Below are 19,110 nucleotides of genomic sequence, written 5' to 3'. Positions count from 1 at the left end.
TGAATTTTGTATTAATCTTTTTATACAAATGTTGGTCTATTTAAATAACAATTAAAATGCTTTAATTTGATCCCTATATGTTTTTTATCAATAAAAATTATTTAGATAAAAGTTTATACAAATAAAAATTGACGTATTAATGGTATTAATATATGATGCTAGTGTTTTAATCCATATATCATACAGTATAATTAAATATTTATGTATAACATTGTTTTGTTAATCATTTATTGCATCAATTTATGCCATTAATAATAATACTACATTGAAAATTATATTAATAGCTATTCTGATAAATGTTTTTAATTTTGACATCTAAATTATTATGTAATCAAGGTTAATTATCTAAGATATAAACATATTAACTAGGTAATTTGTGAAAAAATTCCTATAATAATGTATAATATTATTCTAAGATAGTTTGAGAGTCTCATAAATAATGATTAAATGGATTTTATAAAAATAATATTTTTTGACACATGTATTAACTTTTTTAATCCATTTTATTATTGTTATTGTTATTATGTCTTACATACAAAACTTGCGTAAATAAAATTTTTATTATTATAAGGATATAATAGCATTAATCACAAAAAATATTATTTAGATCTATTGTAATTGTTTTAAAGTTGAAAAATACTAGAAAAATGTAATTTATTTAAGTAAAGATTTTTATTACATTTTTACTAACATTGAAAATTAATCAATATTAAATTGTAAAGAATAGGATATAAATTTTTATGTAAAACTAGATTAATATGTTGATAAAAATTATTTAATCTTTAAAATCTTTTTACTAGTAATACTATTAGAAATTTACAAAATCATTATTATTATTATAAATCTCTAATTAAATAGAAAATATTAAAATAAAAATACTGTATAAAAAATCTGTATGTTACCTTGATAAATTGTATTAGTGATAAATAAAAGTGTATAAAATTTAATGCATGTCTTACCACAAATTCAGATCATCGGAGCGCCGGTCAAACAGATGATCATCGATGTTGTCAATGAATTATTACAGTAGTGATGACATTGTGTGTGTGTTTTTGTTGTTGATTATTGTAATGTTAATTATAGTTAAATAAAAAAACTTGTTTTTAAGTGTAATTATTTTTTTATTTAGTTTTTTAGAAAATTTTAGCAGAAAACTCAAGAACTAAATAATAATTTTTAAACTAATTTATAAAAACAATAATAAATCCAATCAATAAATTTTGTATAACAATCATAACAATTATAACAGATTTTTCCGAAGAATTAATTACTTGTTGTTCGGTAGATACGACTGTTTCGCCAACCGTTACTCCCAATGAACTAGTTTTATGATCGGTATATCTGTGAGTGGTTTGAGTGGTATAGCTGTAAGCGGTTTCTATAATCATATTTATGAAATACGAGACTCGGGTGAAGATCAGATATCTTGCCCGACAACCTATATTACTGTCCTCAGCGCCATCGTTGACAACACCTATGAGGACAGCTCTATTGCCATCGTATTGAATCATCGGACCACCGGAGTCACCCTATAATAACCAATAAAAATGTGATCAATTGTTAAATTTATGACAACTATTTCAATGAAAACAGATTACAATTGATGTTTAATTGATTCGTACATTACATGTTTGATGGCTAACATCTTCGGAACAAATTACTTCTGGTTGTCTCTGATACTTGTCGTCACACACCCTATTAGATAGTATCTCGACGTTGGCTTTCCTCAAGACATCACTCAATTGTGTGCCATCTCTATCAGTGTATCCGTAGCCGATCACAACGGTATCCTCCGATTTGTTGTTAATAATGTCGGCGACCGGCAAACAGACAGTATTGACAATGTATGTACCGCTAGGATTGATTGGATCAGTCGGTTGTTCCAATTGGACAATTCCTATGTCAAAACTCGAATGATGAAAGGTTTGCTTTACATTGTATGTTATGTATGGCTTTGAATGATATATTGATCCCATGTTTATAAACAGATCTTCATTTTTATGTCTATATGTATTGTATGTATGTATAAATTGAATCAATTGATTTCATTGATTTCATTGATTTCATTGATTTCATTGATTTCATTGATTTCATTGATTTCATTGATTTCATTGATTTCATTGATTTCATTGATTTCATTGATTTCATTGATTATAACAATCTATTGATTTCTGTGATGTAAGAGGACATACCTAAGGACACAGTGTTTGGCCGTTAGAAGCCATTGGTCGCCAATTAGTGAAGCGCCGCAAACAAGCGTATTGTTATACTTAAGTTTATAGGATCTGTCGTGAATAGTGGCCATGAATGGGAACTCACCCGTAAAGGCCAAACTTCCGTCAACTATTCGTTGTGTAACCGCCGCCGGATTTTGAGACACAATACCACACGTCTCGGCGTTCAGTATCGGGTAATCACCGATTTTAACGTGAGTTTCACTGTCGACATTCACCACTATTAGCAACAAAACAACATTAATTAATTGTTTGATCAAATAGTTTCTAAATTTAATTACCAATAATAAACAAATGAACAGAAATTATCAAAAAATTCATTGTCTAATCATTCAAATTAGTGATAAATTGTAAAAACATAAATAAAATGCTAACAAAAATTTGAATAAAATTCAAATGAATTTTCCGTTTGACGCGAAGTGCTTTAATACATAATAAAACATAAAACAATTAGTGGTAATTACGAGGCGCGTGTCACGTGTCACGTGAAATTAAAAAAATACTTTTAATAAATTCAATTGTTACTAATAAACAAATCTATATTATAGACAACTAATAGAAATTAAGCCACAAGAAGGACAAGAGAAGAACAAATGAGAAGAAGTCGATTAAGAAAAACAAGAAGAAGTGGTACGCGTTCGGCGACCAGAAGAAAGAAAAGAAGGACTAGAAGTCCGACTCGTCGTCGGAATACAGTTCGTGGACGAAGAGGCAGAAGATGAAGGAGAAGGTATGGATGGATCAGTCGTTTAGAATAAATTAATGCTTCTCTTCTTCTTTTTAGTCGATGTGATGTCTAATTACTACATTTCCGACTAAATACTAACTATCAATAAAATAGTTTACAACAAAAATATTGCATTACTTTTAAATTTTATTTCTTTTATATATAATTTATTGATTTTATTAAAAACAACTGATAAATATGTATAAATATTTATGGCTAATGTAATTATCGATTAATTTATTTAGACATTCATTCAGTTATTTTAGTGGTATTTTTTATATTCAATTTTAAATTGTATATAAAAAATACCACTAAAATATAATGTGTTTAACTGTATAAACTTATAGCTAACACACTATTACTCTATAATAAAATTATAAGTTTATATTAAAGTTGAGACAAGTAAATATTATTGCATTAGTTTTACATATTATTATAAAGATTAGATTAATAATGAAATAGTTATAAATTATTTTCTTTATATATTAATAAATTAATGTCTTAACATTTTATATCTTTAAAAATTGTTTATTTATTACAGAGGCATCTATACTAAAAAAAATTGTTATATTATTAACTTTTGTTAATTTATTTTTATAAAAATATTGTATTTATTTTATACTGTATGTGGAAATTTTTATCAGAGATCCGTATAGAAAATAAATATATAAATATATCTATTAGACATTTATCAATCAATTGTATCTTATTGTTATCAAAACATAATATATGATAAAAATCTTAATATAATATTATTTTAATTATAATATTGTTATTTATAAAAGCTACTTGTAATAAAAATGTGATTTACAAAATTTATATCTTCTACAGTATATGTAAAACATTATAATACTTAATAAATAAAATAAATATTAATAAATAATAAAATTGTTATGTATAAATTATACAGATGAACAGTATAATATACAATATAATAATTTTAAGTAGTTTTAAATTCTATAAAATATATTAATATAAAGTTATTTTTATAAGTTGATACTATTGTTATTTACTGTATAATTTGAAAAAATAAGATAACAATTAGCGATAAATTTTTGAAGTCAATGGGCATAACAACAAATAAAATAAAAACACAGAATTTAATGGTAAACTTCCTGAATAAAAAAAAATAAATAAATATAATTAAATTTATAAAATATTTTATATACAGTATATAAATCAAATCAATGTAATTAGTTAATAGTAAAATATATTGAAGGCTAGTTTATTACATTATAGGACTATTATAATTTAGACATTAAAAGGTAGTTAATGGTCTGTAATTATTTATAAGTGCCTATCAAACAGTCCTTCCCATTAATTTCCATCATCGACAACAACAACAATACTTTTGAACTGTAAAACAATTTACTGATACAAAAATGATATCATACACACAATATTCAGTATAGTTATAATGATTAATGTAAATGTTTGGAAAAGTTTGTGCAGTGATTATTACTGTAAGTCAATGTAATTGTATGCGAAATCAAATAAATATATCATATTTAAAGCATTTTTTTCTTTTCAAACTTATGATACCATTTTGAAGATGTGAAACCACTTACTTTCTCATTAAGTGAAAACATTTATTTATTTTTTTGTTAAGCAAATAGTATTTTTAATACGAGATTTTACTAATAATTTAAAATAATTGTATTAAATGTGAAATTATAACTATTTATTTATTACTAAATAAACATGTATTGTATTAAAGTATTAGTTTTATGTTTATGTGTGAGCTATGGGTCAACATTTTCCATCAGTTCGACCACAACTAAGTTTCCGCCAATTAGTTCATCGATTAAGTCATTGATAGCTACTGTTCCCCCAATGATTAGTCAAATGAAAAATGATTATATCAATGAAAAGGTTTGTCCATATAATTGAAACAGTATTAAGAAAAAAACTTTTTTGAACTTTTATAGTTTATTATTTACAATTCATTTTCACTTTTACTTTTTATCACTAATTAATAGTAGTTTTATACAGTTTTGTTTATTTTAATTTGTATAAAATATAATATTTTTTTAGTTACTTTTATTTAGATTTTATAGCAATATTTTACTTGATTTTGTGTTATAATAAGATGTTATCGATATTTTAGTTCAAACAATTTTTTCTATAAATTTTAATATTAAATTATTAAATATTTCTGATAATTTATACAAAATATTTTATGAATAAATGAAAATTATATAATTTTTTCAATAAGTGTTGTGCTATTTTTTAAACTGTTCAGCTAACTATTAATTAAATTTGTATTAATTATGGTACTATTTCAAATATAATTGCAATCAATTTATAAATAATTAAATAATTGAAAATTTTGATAATAATATTTACTACTTAAACAAAAAAATTGATAATAATTTTTTTTTTAAACAGGTGTATGAAATCGTGTCATTCATCGGTAGTGTCGGTGTTTTAATATACTCTTGTCTTTCAATAACACTATTATGTGATTCATATTTTGTACCATCGCTTGAATTTATTGGAAATTGTAATTATTATTATATTTTTTATAAACTTTTTTTTCTTAAATTATTAATCGAGAAAAATATTTCATCGAAAAATTAAACATTAGATCTTCATCTGTCACCCGATATAACCGGTGCTCTGTTCACACCATTGGGAACTGCAGGTCCAGAAGTGTTCAGCAGTATTGTAGGTGTGTTCGTAACTGAAGGCAACATCGGTACAGGTATGCGAATAAAATCGTATGTTTAATGCACTTAGATTTCTCAGTAGTAATTCAATAAATTTCAATATATTAAAAAATTACACATTGAAGTGTATTACAAGTGATTATGACTTTCACGTGAAGTAAACGGTGTGATCGCATAAATCTCTTATAAAATGCCGTTTTATGATAAAATAGTTTTTTTTATCAACATTTGTGATTATTTTTTCAATTTAATTTTTTTACTTTGCAATAAATGTGCTAATATTATTGTATTGTATTTTTTAAATACAAATCACAGGTGCTATCATAGGATCGGCTGTATTTAATTTACTCATTATTCCTACTGCCTGTTCATTGACATCCATCTATTTTCGTGGACAGCCATTAAAATTAAACTCAATAACTATTGTGAGAGATCTTATACTGTATATCATATCAATAATTGCATTGATTCTTGTCATACAAGATAACAGAGTTGAAATGTATGTCAAAATTTATTACTATTTTTAAAAATACAGAAATGATTTAAAAAGTATTTATTTTAAAAGATTATTAAATTTTTGAAAACATTTCTTAGTGTTGAAGCCTCACTACTGGTGCTGTTGTTTGTGTTGATTGTGATCTTTCTCTACTATAATGCACAGTTGATGGACAAATTGAAGGCTGTGCTAAGCAGTTCCCGAACCTGTGAATGCACTGAATTGGAGTGCAGTCATGATTCTGCCGACAATAACCGTAAGGCCGGTGACGCCGACGACACCGAAAAGACACCACTATTGATGGCTAATGACAATCAAAAGTCATATTCAATACAATATACACAACCAATCCTATCATACGAAGTGGTGAACTTGTCAACTGAGAAAACCATTAGTGAGACACTAGAAGTTAATATCAAAATGACCGGAACTGATGAAAGTGATAGCAATAATGGCTCATATTTTACATTTCTCTACGGCTTACTGATGGCACCGATCAGACTTATAATGTATCTGACAATAGTTAGACCCACTGATCGATTGTTTGCTATTACTTTTGTCACATCCATAGTCTGGTTAGCCCTACTGTCATACGTAACAGTCACTTGTGTCGAGTTTGTCAGTAAGTAATCTATTATTGTTTTTCTTTAACAAATAACAGATTTAAACTAATTTTTAACCAAAATATGATTTTTTATTGAATAAAAGGTGAATACGTGGGAATGTCGGATACAGTGGCAGGTATGACACTCTTAGCTTTGGGTAATGCAATGCCCGATTTGGTGACAAGTATTATATTTGTCAAGAAAAGAGGTTTGGCCGATATGGCCATTTGCGGTGCCATAGCGTCCAATAGGTTTGCAATACTAATGGGTTTAGGCTTTCCCTGGGCTCTCAAATGTATGACCAATTGGGCGGTAAACAAGTCGTTCTTCTGGAACTATATTCCCATAAACAGCACATCACTGCCCTATACATCACTAGTCTTATTGGTAGCAATAGTGTTGCTATTTATTAACTTACGTCTAAACAATTGGGTAATGAATCGCAAGTTTGCCTTTATTTGTGTTTTCATACATTTGACTTTTGTCTCGATAGCCATATATCTCGAGTATAATCTGTAATATTATTTTTTAAATTACCATAAAAATAATGTATAATAATTTTATTATTATTATTAATTTTTTATTTTATATACTCAATTGAAATGATTTTATTTTATCTATAACTTATATATGTATTAAAATAATATTGTCATTTATATACATTAGATTTATTTTATATTGTATTTTATAAAAGATTTTTAGTATAACATTAAAAACTAAATAATAAATTTTATATTATAAATTATTTAATATGAATTTTTAAAAATAATAATATATTATAATAAAGTATTTGGATTATAATGAAATGTTAATTTTTTCATTTATATAAATTTATAATAACATTTAAATCAACTTATGATTTTATCAAAATATATAATCAACACTAATATTTAATTTAATATTTAAAATGAATTAAAATATATTTAAATTAATAATTATTTAAACAAATATTTTGCTTGTATTTAAATAGATATAAATTTTTACTTAATTTATAAGTTATATTAATATTGATAATGAAATGTAATATTTATATAATAAAAGTTTAGTATAATTGTTGCATAAAAAAACTATTTTAGAGATAAATGAGTTAAATAATTGATATCTTTTTGAATAACTGTCTGTATCTTCAATTGGTGTCGATTTTGATGACTCGTATCTTCTCGTCGTTGACCAGAATGACTGCCGCCTCGTTAAGACCGTTACAATATTTACTGCTACTGAACACTGTTATACATTTGCCTCCCATATGAAAGGCGTAACCATTTGGTATGACTTCGTGGGCACGGATAACATGACTCAATTGGTTGGCTGCAAAAAATCTGTTGAGAGAGACATCCGAGTAATAGTAAGCCGTTCCTCGCTTTTTGTTGGGTAGGAAACCCAGATTACCGTCTTTCGGTTCACTACTGCCTTGTTGTGTACGTAACAACTCTTGAAAGTCGCGGAACTCCTGATTGGTGACCGGATCGTTCCACAGGATCTGCCACGCAGTCTGACACTGATTTTCCGGTTCACTCAATGGCATCGGTATAGAGTTGAGCTCTTGTATTCTCAGCGCATCCGTAGGTATACCTCCGTGAGCGCAGTATATACTCTCGTCAATGATGGCACAGATGGGCATATAGTCAAACACAGTATTCAAGGCTTCCCACAGTTTCGGACCTTCGGTTTGGCCAAACTTATTGATGCACTCAGCCCTGAATGTAAACGATTGGTTAACTGATCTCAATTCGTGATTTCCTCTTAACATATAATACTTTTCGGGACACAAAACCTTATGGCACAGTAGGTATGTAATGCATTCAATACTATACTCGCCTCTGTCCACGTAATCGCCCAAAAATAGAAAACTAGAGGCCACACATGTCGGTCCCATTTTCCATAGACTGCGCTCATATATCATAAGGTCGTGTAGATTGCCGTGAATGTCGCCCAACACAAACACCGGTGACGACACTCGTATGACACGACTTTCCTTTTGAAAGACTGCTTGTGCCAATTCACACAATTTGTATAATCTCTTTAAAACTTTGGTCCTTCCACTAGGGTTTCCCCAATCAATATCACTATCAGCCGATCCGCTAACTTTAGTTTTGGCACCACTTGCGCTTTGACCACTGTTTTGTCCATCTGTTCTATTAATGTTGAACTTGTACTGACCAAAGGTTCTTATYGAGTCTATAATAATGTTAGCTTCTGTTATAGCGGTAAAACAGCTGTTGGACATCCGTTTCAATGTTTTATCCATACGTTTGATGTCAGTCTGATTCTTATTTTCTTGCGGTTCAGTAATGAATCCACTACTTGATAGTCGCACCGTATGGACAGCCAATGTGTATTTCTTTAGACGACACCTGAGACAAGTGCCCACCACTTGTTGTTCCTGTTGTTGCTGTTGTGTATTAGGTGTTGTCATTTTCAACGCCAACGAGTCGTACACTTGTTTGTTGCGCAACGCTTGTATGGGCGAAATGGATGACCGAAACAAGATAGCGGTTCCTCTAATTTTCTTACTGCCAACAGATTGGATAAAATCTTTTTCTTTGAAATACTTTGATTTGTTAGCAATTATTTGATACAATTGCTTCACCTCTTCATCCAAACCCTTATTGTCTATATTGTTGTTTGCGAGCCTAATGTCTGTACACATTTGTTTCATCTCTTGACGTGACAATCCTTTGGACCAATCGCTGGCGTAATAGGCGTAGATATGTTCGGTCCGAAGTATAGCTGTGTGACCGCTATGCGGGACATTCGTGTCCAGAGCGCACAGTCCTAATAACAGATCCTTGAATACTATGTATTGTTTGCTTCTGGCCATTGATCTAAACAAACTGTTCATATTTAAAGTATATGCCGTCTCACTTTTGCCTGGAAGGGCTAACTTTGCCATATAATCAATGAATGCCTTTTCACCCATCATTGTGGACGGAGCGCACTGTTGTAGATATTGACCAAACAGTTTATTGATATATTTTTCACTAAAACCGGCCGCTTTGACCAACACTTCCTGAGTTGTACTCTCTTTGTCTTTTGGCGAGTATTTCATTACTTCTCGAACAGTGATTTCTTGAAACTTATATATAGTTATCGTAGGATCGGTTAAAATAGCGGCCAATAATGACGGCTCTGCGCCCCACAGTTCACTAATTTTGCTCATTTCTTGACATGAAATCCATTGAAAATCATTGCTGTTATCAAAACATTTGTTTGATTCAGACTCGTGTTTGACCTCCACTTTGAATGTAAACCGTTTGACAGTATCGTTCTGTTGAGGAATCTCTACAATCGATGCGTGTATTAGATCCAGAGATTTACTGTTGACAATCAATGCATTAAAACTTTTCAATTGATTGGCAAACAGATCCATCATTTCTTTAAGACTTTCAGCCCATGTCTGTCCTTTCATGACCGGTGCCCACGGAAGCCATAGACCGACTTTCGATGAAGTAATTTGTTTTAAAGCCATTGTGTTGTGTTGAGTACACACCATTACGACGGCTATTGTGTTGTGGACATTGACTCCATAGCTTATAATCATTTGACTGTCATTTGCAGCTTCAGCTGTTTTACCATTAGTTGTCGTATACTTTCCGGTTGTCTGGTCGGCCACCGATGCCGCTGATTCAGTGGACGGCGTTCGCGGGGCACTCATACCCGACTGTTTTTTGGTCTGATTAGTTTCACTACTTTTTTTCATAATTAAGTCTCACTTAGTTTTATCAGAATATACTTCTTTAGTTGTCTCTAAAAGTCTATCAAACAAGTAATCACTTAAACTGTGTAACTAAAAAATAAATAAATAAATAAATCAGTTGACAAAATTTGTACAAATTTGAAATTATTGAATAATTTTATTTTTAATTACACGTGAAATCACAACAATAGATAAATAGATTTAAAAAAAGCCTAAACATTAGTTAAGATTCTCATTTTAATGTTATTAAAATATTTATGCAATAACTAGATATCTCTACACTTGTAATAATGTGTTTAGCATTAGTTAGTTTTGCACGTTAAACAATGGATTTAATTTAAAAACTAACTGTTAACTCAATAAATAATTATAAATACATTTAATTTAATAATTTTTAATTGTTGTTACGCGCAAAAAAATATGTGACAAACATATTAACATTTTCAAATAATATATTATAGATGTATTGATACTATCTTTTGATACTACAGTATTTGATAGTATCAATTGATACTATCTATACTACTATATAATTTGGAAATGTTTGTGCCATTTTCTGTCACGCAAACAATTACTTTTGATGTGTCGCGCGATTATTAATAATTTTAATTTATTAAATAAAAAAATTAAATAAAATATACTTTTTATAATACACTGTATATTATATAGCGCGTGAAAGCATTTTTTAGTAAAGAGATAGATTGAGAGAGAGAGAGAGAGAGGGTATTGTTGCACGTGTTAACTATTGATACACATTTTATTACGTGGATCTAACTAGTTATTTAATAATATAACTGTAAATATATTACCCATAGTTTGTGCTAATTGTTGTATTGCATACAAAGATAAATAAATTGAATAATAATATGTATTATTGGATAAAACGCGAGAAAAAAATTAATTTCAATTTATTTTACAATACTTTATTTAAATTAGAATTTAATGAATAACTACTATATATTTAGAGATTAGTTTGAACGTTAAAAACAAGTATTAGTTAAATTATAATCTAAGATCTAAATCCCAAACATATCCATAGATATATCAATTGATTTTTTTTGGTAATCAAATTATAAGTTTTTTAGCGACTTTTGTTAAATTATATGAAAAATATTAATTTATTTCTTAGATATTTCAATCGACTATCTCTGTCTCTCTTATAAATAAATGGCTAAAAAAACKAAATTCTTGCCTTTGTTGGCAATGATTATTGCTTTGACAGTTAGTTTAGTCGATGGACTGTACAACTGGCCGGAACAACCAAAGACATTAAATGATATGTGCAAAGAGTTGAAGGGTCAACACAGGATTGTCGAAGCATTTCACCATCAGTTTGATATGTATTTGATTCTTGAAGACAAAGAGTCAGAGAGTACGGATCCATTTGGTCCACGAAAACGGTACTACGTTTTGCGTCGGTTTAATGCGACTGATGTCGTGTTGGGCACCAGTAAGTCGGCTACTTTTGCTCAGGTCATAGACATGACCCGTCACTGGTCTAACGATATTCGCGGCAATTGGCTCTTCTATTTGAAACACTATTTCATTTTTACTGAAAAAAAGAAAAATCAATTTATCAAATATCTCATTGGATTTAACCAAACATTTGTAAGCAAACAGTTTTAGACAATAATGATTATGTAATTATTATTATTACTATTAAATGTGTTGTTATAGATGGACACTATTGAACAATACGATGCCTATCGGTTTCCTATTGATATATCAAATGAGAAAAAACTAATAGATTTAAAGTCTGCCATCAAAATCAATACAAACATTTACAAGTATATCCCTCAAGAGGATGAATACAATTTGATGACATTAGTGGTTAAGTTTCCACAGGAAGACATCAATAACCGAATTCATGCCATAACCTCTTTACCAACTATTCGAACGGTTAAATACGGAAGATATTATGTATACTATATGGGTATGTCATCAAATAAAACCATATAAATCATACCTAATCTAATCCAATCATATTAATTATTTATAATAACATTAAAACAACAATTTATTAGAAAAACCCCGAAAATCGCTTAATCTAGAAGAGGGAGTGTTTCAGTTTAGACGACATCTATTTGAGCCACAAATGGTTAACTATGAGACATACGACGAGATGGACTGGGCTTACATAGACAACAACAACATTACCGAGAAGTGTATCATTCAAAACTATGTCAACGCGTCCACAGTTTTGAATCCCAATACAGGATATGTACAGAATTATGGATACATGTTTCAAATCATTGAATTCATTAACAACGAGTTTAGGATTAAAAAAGGATCGCATAATACTAGCGCTGTGTCTAATATTTTAGAAGACATTAGAAATGGTTCTGTTTTGGATCTATTAAAGTGTACACAAACCGAACCAGTGATTACAACTACAATCGTATCCGAAACTCCTGTCACCGGTGATAGTAATGTTACTGAAACTGGTATCACTGAAAGTCCTACAACAACTCAAACTAATGATATAACCAGTGAGTCAACTACTAAGCCTTCCGGAGAACTAACTACTAAGCCTTCCGAAGAACCAACTACTAAGCCTTCCGGAGAACCAACTGTTGAATCTCCAGAGGAACCAGTAGATACCATACCACCGGGTCCTCCGCCCACAGAAGCTGAACCAACTGGATCTTTACCGCCAGAACCTGAAGTACCAGAACCAACTGAAAAAGAGCCAACTGATCTTCCGATGACCGATGAGCCAAAAGAACCAGAAGAAAGTGAATCTCTATTGTGGTTATGGATATTATTGATATTATCAATAGTCATAATCATAGCATTTGGTGTCTTCTATTTATTATATATCTTTGTCGGACCTTTCAATACATTTGTCCGAAGATATATCATTAATCGCGATATTCCTCCGTCTGAACGACCCAACAGAGGCACTCGGGACGCATCTCATGATATTGAACTCAAGGAAATCAAAGGGATATCTCAATGAAAGATCAGTCTAACAGTGATTGTTCACCACTTAATCTATGAACACATCTATTATCGCAAAATCTAAAAAATTTTAAAACTTCACAATTTTTATTTAATATTTTTTACTTAACTTTAATTGAATACTATTTATTTGAATTTTTTTTTGTTTGGAAATACTCTAAATTATTATTACTATTAATAATTTTAATTTTGCAATTTATTTATTAAAATATTATAATATATAAAATAAATTTTTAATTACTTTTCTTGTAATTTCATTTATCTATTGTTTTTCATATTTGTTTTAACTATTATATTATTCAAAATATATGATCATAAAAATGAACTTAAAAAGTTAATATTGTACAATAATTACACTAAATTTACTAAAATAAGAATTTAATTAATTTATACATTAAAATCTGAATTAAAAATTATATCAACATTAGTTAAACAATAATACTAATAATTAATTAATTAATAGCATCTTTTTAAAACAAATATTTGTATTGAAAAAATACCTATAGTTTTATATCAATAATATCATATAATAAATTTGAGCTAAAATTATTTTGAAACTAAACAGATAATAAACATTTTTAAACAAAACATTTAAACAAAAAGCTTACTATTGATAACTAAAATCTAATTTATGTTTACTATAATACAGTAGTTATTTACAGATGTCTCACATCAAACAAACATGACTTTTAAAATTAAGATAAAATCGTCAAAATGTGATTAATTGTGACACTATATCGTATGATCACTTGATTATAAAATCAATATTACTATTTATATTTTAAATATTATTGATATACAGTATTACTAATGAGAAATAAATCAATTTTACAGTACATTAAACAATTTTACTCATAGAAATTAAAGGCTTAATTTTAATAATCACAATTAAATTAATTAGACTATTAATAAAACTATGTTTTTAGCAATAGTTTTGACTATTTTTTGTACTATTATAGCGATATTTTATGCGCAACGAAGGCGCCGGATGTCTGTCTTGGAAAGACATGGCATTCCGGGACCCAAACCGCACCTTATATTTGGTAATATGAATGACTATAACACCTTAGGTTATAACGAGTGCTACGAACGATGGAAACAACAGTACGGCCGAGTGTTTGGCTATTATTTGGGGGCAAAACCTTTTGTGGTGATCACTGATCCAGAATTACTCAAAATCATTCAAATCAAACAATTTCATCACTTTTCTCACAGACCTTACATTATTCCCGGAGGTATTTATCGAAACTGGAGATACCATCAAATGGTTAATTAATATTTTTTTAAAGAAGTATTACAAATATTTTATACATTGAATATTATAAATTGATAATCAGGTGACACGTGTGGAGTCGTTTAGGTGGAAGAAAATGCGTACAATTCTTAGTCCGTGGTTTAGTTCATCGCAACTCAAATCAATTGTACCCACAATTAACATATGCATCGATCAGATGATGGCAAAAGTCGATGAAATGGTTAAAAATAATGTCGATTTTAATATCTATGAGACACTAGAAGGTCTAACTATGGATACCATTGATAGGACAGCTTTCAGTATACAGACAGACATACAGAGCAACTTTGATGACAATCCGCTGATTGAGGCCACACGGGGTGTCTTCTCTATAAAACCGAGTCAACTGTTGGCCTCACTATTGCTATGTTTTCCTGAATTTTCGTTATTTATCAATATTTTGCGCGATTTGACTGAAAGGTTAGACAGTTATTTTGGTACATCCAGTCATGGATTGCTTTTAAAAGCCGGTCAGACTATACTTGACAACAGATTAAAAGTCGCTAATAATGATAAACACAACGGCATTACAAATACTGGGTATACTAAAGATATGCTTCAATTGTTGGTCGACTCTCGTAATAATAGTGTCGTCAGCGATAGCCCGGTAGCTAATAATAAAACATTAACCGACATAGAAATAGTTGCCAACATTATTGTCGTACACGAGGCGGCCTACGAAAGTCCGGCCAATATATTAGCATTTATTATACATAATCTCATTACTTATCCAGAAATACAAAACAAATGTTTCGATGAAATCCAAGAATTATTTGCAAAAGAAGGAAACTTTGGTTATAATGTGATGACTGGTCTACCGCTAACCGAAGCTATCGTTTGCGAGACTTTTCGTCTCTATCCTACAGATACACTGTTTACAAGTCGATCGCCGGACAAAGACTATCGGTACGGCAAATATATTTTACCCAAAGGCGTGGACATACGTATACCAACATTTCAGTTGCATCGGGACCGGGAATTATGGTCAGACGCTCTGGAGTTTAATCCGAATCGGTTTCTTGACAAAGAATCCAAAATAGATCCTATTATTTATCAACCATTTGGTGTCGGACCGCGAATATGTCCGGGAAAACGGTTTGGTTTTTTGGAAATCAAACTAGTATTAGCCAATATACTCCATCGGTATCATCTGGTGCCGGGACCCAGAACCGAAATGGGTCAAATTGAACTCGACTTTAAGCTAATTACATTATCACCTAAAAATGGTATTTTTGTTAAATTAGTACCAAGAATCAATTAAAATAATTAATTTTAAATTTATGTGTAGACATAAATTTTTACTGATATTATTATAAATATGTTGTAGATTTAACAAATTCATCTTAACTTTAAACAACTTAAATAAAAACTTGTTTTTAATTAATTAATTAATTTTTAATGTAATAACTGTTAATAATTATAATTTTACATTATTTACAATTTAATTAAAATATAAGATTATATAAGCATCTACTGAGACAGTGTTGAAGACCAAGATTTAAATACTATGTACCACTTCGTCATCGGGAAAATGATAATGACTTGAATGACTTCCTCTTTGACTGACACGTCTCACAAGTGGGCATCGAGTCGTTGTCGAGTACCTCGACATCGGTATACTCTTTAAGACATGTATTAATGTCAATGTCATCATTGGTTTCAGGTATAGACAGTGAAATATCCCAATTATATTTATTATTTGTCTCATCACTGGTATCGCTGTCATTGGTCTGTCGGTGGTATTTGTCTCATAATTGTCATTCATTTGATTCATATCTTTGAATTGTTAACTGATTTGCCACTAAAATATTCTGTATATTTCTGGCAATTAAATAATGACAACAATTTTGAATTTAATTCAATGGTATTATACAAATGTATTATATAATTACTGTATCACGTATTGCACGTGAAATATTGAATTATATCTATTGAAACAATAGCGCGTGTAAATAATACAAAAAACGGAGATTACAACATAGATTTTAGCCGAAATTAAAATTTTTAGTTTATTATATACACGCGCTTTATTTTATATATTATTAATTAACGCGCTTATAAATTATTTACCCCAAACCCATCCCCACCCACCCAACCACTTCCTAACCTCACACTCACCCCAAACTAAATAATAATTAATAATAAAACTAATATTTTATATATGTATAAATGCATAAAAAACAGCCTAAAAAACAATACTTTTTTGCTGGATATCTATAATATAGATTTAACCCAAAATATTATATCCTATTCACGTGAATCTCAATTATCACATAAATTAATTTTGAAAGTTATTTATCAAATGTATGTCAAACTAACTGTATTTTCAATAAGAAAAATGTCAATATTTGAGTCAAACATTGATTATCTACTGATGATTGTTGTGATGACAATCAATATTCATCTGATGTCTTTGTCATCAATTGATTACTCTAAGAACGTCGACAATAACAACAAAATTATAGAAAATAATGAATTAATTTCTAATAATAACCTAAATAATAGACAGATTAAACTATTATTGAATAGTTTGAATAGACATAAACGACAAATCGATGGTAAGATTGGATCCGATAATAACAACAATAATCTTTTATCATTTCGTAAAGATTTTTCATTAAAAATTTATTGTTATTTCAGATAAGACACCGATAGTATCAGAAATCAGTTATAATTTGTTGACCGAAACCAAAACAGACAACATATCAGTGAATAATAGTGAGACAACAAACATGTCATTGAATATCACAACAACAACATCACTACATAAGTTATCATCAGTTATGGCTAACATAACTATTACCACTGATGGTCATAATATACGAACTGAAAATGTATGGGTTGTTGTCTTATCGGCCCTTTCTATAGCAACACTGTTTTTGTTGGCATTCTTCTGGTTTGTTATTTTAAAAATAGTCTTAAATAAGAAAACAATAATATTTAACATAAACTTGATTTTTGTGAAGGATTTTGTGTATATTTTGTAAAATAAGGAAAACTACGACAACTGTTACTGATTCCACATATGATTGTAATTATATAATAATTATAGTGATAATTGTGATAAAGAATTATTTATTATATTTTTAATTAATTATTTTTATATATAAATAGCTTTACCACCAAATGGTTTGTCACCGAAACAAAAGGAAAAGAGTGGCAAAACACAGAAAAATCAAAAGTCGATATTAACTGTTAAAAAATCAAAGATAACTTCACCAAAAAAATTAAATATTTAGCTATATGTGCCACAAATGTTTATATATTAATAATAATTTACTATTAAATTTTAAAAAAATAATTTCCACAGTTTATTGTCTAATATATTAATAAAACTTTCTATAATTATCAAAAAGTATTTTGGTTTTTATAATTATATTTTTCGCTACAATAATAAACTAAAAATTTTAATTTCGGCTAAAATCTATGTTGTAATCTCCGTTTTTTGTATTATTTACACGCGCTATTGTTTCAATAGATATAATTCAATATTTCACGTGCAATACGTGATACAGTAATTATATAATACATTTGTATAATACCATTGAATTAAATTCAAAATTGTTGTCATTATTTAATTGCCAGAAATATACAGAATATTTTAGTGGCAAATCAGTTAACAATTCAAAGATATGAATCAAATGAATGACAATTATGAGACAAATACCACCGACAGACCAATGACAGCGATACCAGTGATGAGACAAATAATAAATATAATTGGGATATTTCACTGTCTATACCTGAAACCAATGATGACATTGACATTAATACATGTCTTAAAGAGTATACCGATGTCGAGGTACTCGACAACGACTCGATGCCCACTTGTGAGACGTGTCAGTCAAAGAGGAAGTCATTCAAGTCATTATCATTTTCCCGAATCCCTCCAATTCTTATCATTCAACTCAAGAAGTTTGTCAATGACGGCAACAAAATATCAAAAGCCGTTACAATTAACAGTCAACTTGTAATCAAAAGCCACAACTATTATCTGTTTGCCATAATATGTCATAACGGGACCACTTGTTCCAGAGGTCACTATACCAGCTATTGTCTGCACAATCACATCTGGTATCTGTTTGATGACGAAGTGGTACATAGTATTTAAATCTTGGTCTTCAACACTGTCTCAGTAGATGCTTATATAATCTTATATTTTAATTAAATTGTAAATAATGTAAAATTATAATTATTAACAGTTATTACATTAAAAATTAATTAATTAATTAAAAACAAGTTTTTATTTAAGTTGTTTAAAGTTAAGATGAATTTGTTAAATCTACAACATATTTATAATAATATCAGTAAAAATTTATGTCTACACATAAATTTAAAATTAATTATTTTAATTGATTCTTGGTACTAATTTAACAAAAATACCATTTTTAGGTGATAATGTAATTAGCTTAAAGTCGAGTTCAATT

At 29.0% G+C, this 19,110-nt stretch overlaps 6 protein-coding genes across 7 annotated transcripts; 4 read left to right on the top strand and 2 right to left on the bottom strand.

Moving 5' to 3' along the window:
- Nucleotides 1-61: 61 nt before the first annotated feature.
- LOC128958197 (mite allergen Der p 3-like) lies at nt 62-4,537 on the bottom strand. Its single transcript, XM_054304012.1, has 5 exons — nt 4,530-4,537; nt 2,193-2,501; nt 1,644-2,004; nt 1,272-1,529; nt 62-73 (listed from the first exon to the last, which is right to left on the bottom strand). The coding sequence occupies exons 1-5, from the start codon at nt 4,535-4,537 to the stop codon at nt 62-64; spliced, it is 948 nt and encodes a 315-aa protein (XP_054159987.1).
- A 220-nt stretch (nt 4,538-4,757) lies between these two features.
- Nucleotides 4,758-7,376, top strand: LOC128957703 (sodium/potassium/calcium exchanger 4-like). Of its 2 annotated transcripts, none has more exons than XM_054303507.1 (6): nt 4,758-4,833; nt 5,350-5,464; nt 5,549-5,665; nt 5,946-6,129; nt 6,225-6,748; nt 6,835-7,376. In XM_054303507.1, the coding sequence occupies exons 1-6, from the start codon at nt 4,795-4,797 to the stop codon at nt 7,248-7,250; spliced, it is 1,395 nt and encodes a 464-aa protein (XP_054159482.1). In that variant the 5' UTR covers nt 4,758-4,794; the 3' UTR covers nt 7,251-7,376. The 2 variants fall into 2 exon arrangements, with proteins under 2 accessions (XP_054159482.1, XP_054159483.1); XM_054303508.1 differs by lacking the exon at nt 4,758-4,833 and adding an exon at nt 4,931-5,234.
- Nucleotides 7,377-7,790: 414 nt separating this feature from the next.
- On the bottom strand, nt 7,791-10,521 carry LOC128957696 (uncharacterized). The gene has a single exon (XM_054303500.1). The coding sequence runs from the start codon at nt 10,429-10,431 to the stop codon at nt 7,858-7,860; it is 2,574 nt and encodes an 857-aa protein (XP_054159475.1). The 5' UTR covers nt 10,432-10,521; the 3' UTR covers nt 7,791-7,857.
- Nucleotides 10,522-11,391: 870 nt separating this feature from the next.
- On the top strand, nt 11,392-13,441 carry LOC128957702 (uncharacterized). Its single transcript, XM_054303506.1, has 4 exons — nt 11,392-11,489; nt 11,558-12,036; nt 12,106-12,361; nt 12,453-13,441. Exons 2-4 carry the CDS (start codon nt 11,596-11,598, stop codon nt 13,385-13,387), a joined length of 1,632 nt encoding a protein of 543 aa, XP_054159481.1. The 5' UTR covers nt 11,392-11,489; nt 11,558-11,595; the 3' UTR covers nt 13,388-13,441.
- An 853-nt stretch (nt 13,442-14,294) lies between these two features.
- Nucleotides 14,295-16,030, top strand: LOC128958196 (cytochrome P450 3A24-like). The gene is made up of 3 exons (XM_054304011.1): nt 14,295-14,656; nt 14,727-15,909; nt 16,011-16,030. The coding sequence occupies exons 1-3, from the start codon at nt 14,306-14,308 to the stop codon at nt 16,028-16,030; spliced, it is 1,554 nt and encodes a 517-aa protein (XP_054159986.1). The 5' UTR covers nt 14,295-14,305.
- Nucleotides 16,031-17,211: 1,181 nt separating this feature from the next.
- Nucleotides 17,212-17,922, top strand: LOC128958195 (uncharacterized). The gene is made up of 4 exons (XM_054304009.1): nt 17,212-17,241; nt 17,324-17,579; nt 17,650-17,714; nt 17,798-17,922. The coding sequence occupies exons 2-4, from the start codon at nt 17,416-17,418 to the stop codon at nt 17,920-17,922; spliced, it is 354 nt and encodes a 117-aa protein (XP_054159984.1). The 5' UTR covers nt 17,212-17,241; nt 17,324-17,415.
- Nucleotides 17,923-19,110: the final 1,188 nt, after the last annotated feature.

The sequence above is a fragment of the Oppia nitens genome, unplaced genomic scaffold (genome assembly GCF_028296485.1).
Source record: "Oppia nitens isolate AA-2021 unplaced genomic scaffold, nextdenovo-longstitch-racon4-pilon3 scaffold3_pilon_pilon_pilon, whole genome shotgun sequence".
Classification (NCBI taxonomy): Eukaryota; Metazoa; Arthropoda; class Arachnida; order Sarcoptiformes; family Oppiidae; genus Oppia; species Oppia nitens.
Note: the sequence above shows the minus strand (reverse complement) of the source record. Positions and strands in the feature narration are given on the sequence as shown.